The sequence below is a fragment of the Anser anser genome (genome assembly GCF_964211835.1).
Source record: "Anser anser genome assembly, chromosome: 4".
Lineage (NCBI taxonomy): Eukaryota > Metazoa > Chordata > Aves > Anseriformes > Anatidae > Anser > Anser anser.
The window spans coordinates 65,551,467-65,556,387 of NC_139724.1; the positions used below are offsets into that span (position 1 = coordinate 65,551,467).

Genomic DNA, 4,921 nt, shown 5'->3' on the forward strand with positions numbered 1-4,921 from the left:
ATCTTCCAGGTTCAGAGGAATGAATATTTCTGCAGCAGTTTCAGGATGAATGTGTCTGAGACCACTTTATTGTAAATGTAATACATTTTCTGTTGGATAGAATAGAATAGAATAGAATAGAACAGAACAGAACAGAATAGAGATTAAATATATTCTTTTAGGAAAGGAATTGCTATACAGATGTATTTTCTGTCTTTGGAGATCTGGAGCCCTTTGATTTCAGTTGGGTGTTGTTTTTTTTTTTTATGTTTAGGTCTCCTAATTTGTGTCATAATCTGATGCTTTCTATATGAAAATATCATATCATTTATATTAAGCTTAGAGTATTCCTGGGAGCCGTGTTTGTACTGGTAATATTTCTTTTCAAAATGAGTGAACTGAGGAACAAAGAAGTTGCATTAACTAGTCTGAGCCATAAACACTGAGTACGTGTCAGCTGAATTTCATGTTCCTTTCCTTCATAATTCTCTTCTTCATTGGGAATTAATTAAATGGACATAGATCAACTTTTGTCAAAAGTACAGATCCCTATGCATAGGTAGCTCTCTGCATTACAGCAACCAAAAGAGGATACATTGGTATGAACCTACATCTGCTGCAGTTATATAGATAAGATTTGGAATAAGTCTAAATGATTCAGAAAATTTGTATCAGAATGATGACAAAATCAGAAAACTGTAGCTAAAAAGTGATTACTAGTTTCAACAGAACAAGATAATTCCAAAATTAAGGAAAACAAAACAAAACAAAACAAAACAACAAAACACCTTTTTTATTATAATCCTTTTGTTTCCATAAAAGTTGTCAGTCATTTTGGTTTATAGAATCAAATATTCACTGAAACAGCAGAAGATAATATAGGAGCTGTGATTGCTAGGTAATCCCCCAACCTTGCAGAAGGTGGTGTTTTTATAAGACATGGTGGGACCACTCACCAGGTCACCAGAGCTGGCAATGCTGCAGAGGAATGATCAGACTATAATACTGTACTATTGCATGACCAGACTATATAATACTGTACAGGAGAGAGAGGAACCACTTGGACAGGACCCTATGGGGTAATTGCAACTAGTTCCAAGAATATGGGAAAGTTCCTTTCTATTTTTGGCACCAAAGAGCTGCCAGATGTGGAGGACTCATGTCCTGAAGATGCTGAAGGGACCCATGACTCTTGAACTACTACCATCTGGAAATTTTATTAATCTCTGTAGCTCAGTATATCAGTTGTGTCTTGGAAGCATAGCAATCTGTCCAAACATTGAATAAGCTTTCTGAGCCACTGCCTCACAGCTTACATTCTCATAACACAGAAACAGTATTTAAAAAAGAATCCACTAATTTTGTTAAAGAAATTGTTTTCAGTAAAGAAAAATTCTCCAAGTAGAAACTTATACATTGCCGAATCATGCAGACACAGCAAAGTTTGCATTGCCATGGAAACAAAGCTAAAGATGGTTTATGCTGTGAAAAACAACTTGAAAGTGCCTGTGAAAAGTTTGTAAGAATCACACCTTTTGGGCTGATCTTGAAAGACATGATGTAACACACGCATCTTGGGTTAGAAGGCCGTTTTTATTTATTTATTTATTTATTTTTCGCCGAGACAAGATACTTTCACCTCTATTCTTACAAGTCTGACATCAAAAACTATCAGCATACATATATGAGCTATATTTCTGCCAGTACACAGTTATACTCCTCCTTTAAGAAAAACAAGAACACAAGAAAACAAGGTTCCTTCCATGGCCATCTAATAAAAGAACTTCTAAGTCAGGATAGAATATTGATCATAATACATTTTCTATGAGTCTAGCTATTCATAATAGAGTTTTAAAATCTAGTACCTAGTGTTTAAACAAAACATACTTTATACATTTGGCTAAGCTGAAATATCATACCTTGCCAAATGAAAAAAATGCTTTCTAACCGTAGTTTTCCTAGCAGCTCTGTAGGTATGTAAGGCATGCAGTTCATTTCCTGCCAAGGCTGAGAAAAATGGGTAGGTCTGAGACAATATTGCTAGTGTGCTTGAAAAATATTTTAGCAGTTAATGTTGTAGCTGACTGTGTGTATATATTTTGACTCTTGGTTTCTGTGAAAATTTCCCAGGTACAACTTTGGGTCTGACTCCATTTTAGCTGTCAATTTCATCCGAGGTCTCAACAGAATTTTCCAGAGCACTACAGTCATCGGTGAGGAACACCAAGTCCTGGAGAAACAAAAGAGATGGCTAATGTTGTAAGGAGGAACACAGAAGATAATATAAGTTTGAGAAACTCAGGCCCTGATCAGCCTTTGCTGAAGTCAGGGGACGGGATGGAGATGGAGGGAGGTAAAAGCTGTGTTCCTGTTGATGCATCCTGACTTACCCTTCTACAGTAGGAGATCATAATGGTGTACAGGCTACGGGCTTTTTCCTTCAGATCACTCACTTCAACCACTCTCTCACATCTGGGGTAGGCCACAAAATCACGGAGTTTTGTCAGCACACAGTAATTCTGCAAAGCATGCAGAAGAAGTACTTGTAACAGAGCACAAATGGAGATTTATGTTCCTGGTCCACCACTTTCAAAATTCTTATTGCCTCTCTGGGAACCTTGAATTCCTGCCTCTGTGTATGTGTAATCTATGTATCCTTTAGTGAGGAAAATTTACCATCGATATTTCGTAACAAAGACGCTTGGTCCAAATAAGTGCTCAAAAAATTTCACAAGCACGGTTTTGGTCTGCCAACTTCTTTCTCACGTGCTTTAGGAGACAGCTGTGCCAATACAATCACATCTGCTCCTGCAGTTGGTGGGGTACCTGCAATATAGATGCACTACATTCTTTTTAAGAAAGTGCCTCATTTAGCTGGTGAACAAGATTATCAAGGTCTTACACACAATTCCTCAGTTCCCATACAATACTGTGAGCACCAGTCAGAATTTTTCTGAGTAAAAATTTTCATATTTTTACCTCATATCTTGCATTATTAAAATAAAACAGAGACAATATTAATTTTGTAGTGTCTTTGTAAAGCAGGTAGATAAATATTCCATCTTTTATTTTAAAGCAAAGAAAACCAAGGCACATTGCTTTGCAATGAGGAGAGGCATTGGCAGCTCCAGAGTCAGGATCTGAATGGTACTGACTTGCAAGACTTGACAGTGTAATTGTCTCCAACAAAACATGTCAGGGATTTCTTGGTTGGTCTTTTTTTTTTTTTTTTTTTTTTTTTTACCTTTTAGTCATTCAGTATAGCATTGAGAATAGCAACAAAGTATGTCAGATATCACAGATATAAACTACACATGCAGGAGACTATTTTGTCTTTGCTGGGAGATGATACTGATGTCTTTTCTCAGTATTTAACTTCCATATCCTCAAGAATACTTTTTCTTTCTGGATTCAACAAGTGGCTATTTAAAACAGGAAAACAGGCAAAGTATCCGTATCCTTCTGTTAATTAAAGCTGCAGGCTAGAAGCTACATACAATATAAAACAAAGTAGGTAAATTAAATGAAAAGAAATATTCTGAATTTTCTCTTTTAAACTATTATTCCAAGCTTTGTTGTGCACATTTAACTTCTGAAAATTTTCTGTCACAATAAATAATGTATAAATGATAATCACTTCAAAATATTGATTTCCTCATCTTTGTATTTTTAAACTAGTAAAATCTCAGAAGCTCCACAGGGATTTTCATAAGATTCAAAATGTGTTTTTCTCTTTTTTTTAGTGACTCATCTTTCTAGTTAATTAAGCTTTTAAAAATTGGTTTCAAACTACTCTTCTGGGGCACAAGCTTAAGAGTTATGCTCTCTTCTAAGAGTTATTAGCTGTTTCTCCTGCACAACGGTAAGACAGAAATGTGAAAACTTACGTGGATGTCCAAGTACAGCCTGGGCAGCGTCTCCACACATGGGTCCTGCAGGAAAGAGGAAAGACCTGTTACAATTCTGTTTTGAGAGCAACTTGTATCAAAAGCAAGCAACCTGCAGTGTCTTTGCAGGAACAGTTTTTATGTAGACTCACCGCAGCCTTGGAGGTCTGCAACTCCTTAAAAGACTCTGTGATTTCTTTGCTCAGAGACAACACCCTGGAGTAGCAAGTTGGAGGGGCTGCACGGGCTAGCAGGGCAGCAGAGAGCAGAGCGATCAGGCTCAGCAGCATCTTCATTGTGGCGAGCTCGTCCAAAGGAGGAGGAAGGGAGGCAGAAATCACCGTTAGTGGTTAGGCAGCTACTGGTAAGCGTCAAAGGGTGAGTTTGACAAGTCAGCCCCCAATTAAATAGTCTCCTGCATCAATGGAAAAAAAAAAAAAAAAAAAGTCTGGGGGTGGTCCGAGGAGCAGCTTACTGCTGTTTTAAATTTCCTGCCAACCTATGAAGCAAGGCTGCTAGCACTTTCCTGCCCAGGAGCAGGGTAAGGAGGGAACAAGGATAACAAAAACAAACACTACTGGCACACTGCATTCCAGAAAGAAAATAACCAAATGAACATCTTAAGCAAGAGGAATATGTGTAAGAAACAGCATGGAGTTAGCAAAGGACCATAGGCCTCGATCCTGTATGTGTTTTGGCACATAAGACTCTTTCTTGAAAACATAATGTACAGCTGTGCAGCTTCATAGGCTGCTTATGAGAGGTATCCTTCCAGCACTGGTATCTTACACTGACAGTACTAATCAGTACTTAGCAGGTCTGAAAGGTTGTTGCTATAAAGGAAACCTCGCAGATTTTGTATCATTTCCCCTTTTTAACCTATGCAGCCACTCACTATTTCTAAATCAAAAAAATAATATTTCCTATGACTGGGGAAACTTGTATATTTACACATTTGTGGTCTCAAATAGAATTAATACATCTCTGTATGGCTGTCGTAAATGTATATGTATAAACACCATTTTGCTTTCTCAGCTGGATTTATGAGGCTTCTT

General features: G+C 37.4%; 1 protein-coding gene across 1 annotated transcript; it reads right to left on the reverse strand.

Annotated features, from left to right (window-relative positions):
• Window positions 1-1,553: 1,553 nt before the first annotated feature.
• On the reverse strand, window positions 1,554-4,288 carry CYTL1 (cytokine like 1). Its single transcript, XM_083836273.1, has 4 exons — window positions 4,019-4,288; window positions 3,867-3,911; window positions 2,370-2,498; window positions 1,554-2,209 (listed from the first exon to the last, which is right to left on the reverse strand). Exons 1-4 carry the CDS (start codon window positions 4,160-4,162, stop codon window positions 2,135-2,137), a joined length of 393 nt encoding a protein of 130 aa, XP_083692399.1. The 5' UTR covers window positions 4,163-4,288; the 3' UTR covers window positions 1,554-2,134.
• Window positions 4,289-4,921: the final 633 nt, after the last annotated feature.

Bases quoted from the DNA above. Each gene is read 5' to 3' on its own strand.
- CYTL1 (XM_083836273.1), bottom strand. From the start codon at position 4,162: ATGAAGATGCTGCTGAGCCTGATCGCTCTGCTCTCTGCTGCCCTGCTA. The intron at 3,912-4,018 runs GTGAGTCTACAT...TCTTTCCTGCAG, and splicing joins TGCAGACCTCCAAGGCTGCG to GACCCATGTGTGGAGACGCT. The intron at 2,499-3,866 runs GTAAGTTTTCAC...CATGCTTTGCAG, and splicing joins GGCTGTACTTGGACATCCAC to AATTACTGTGTGCTGACAAA.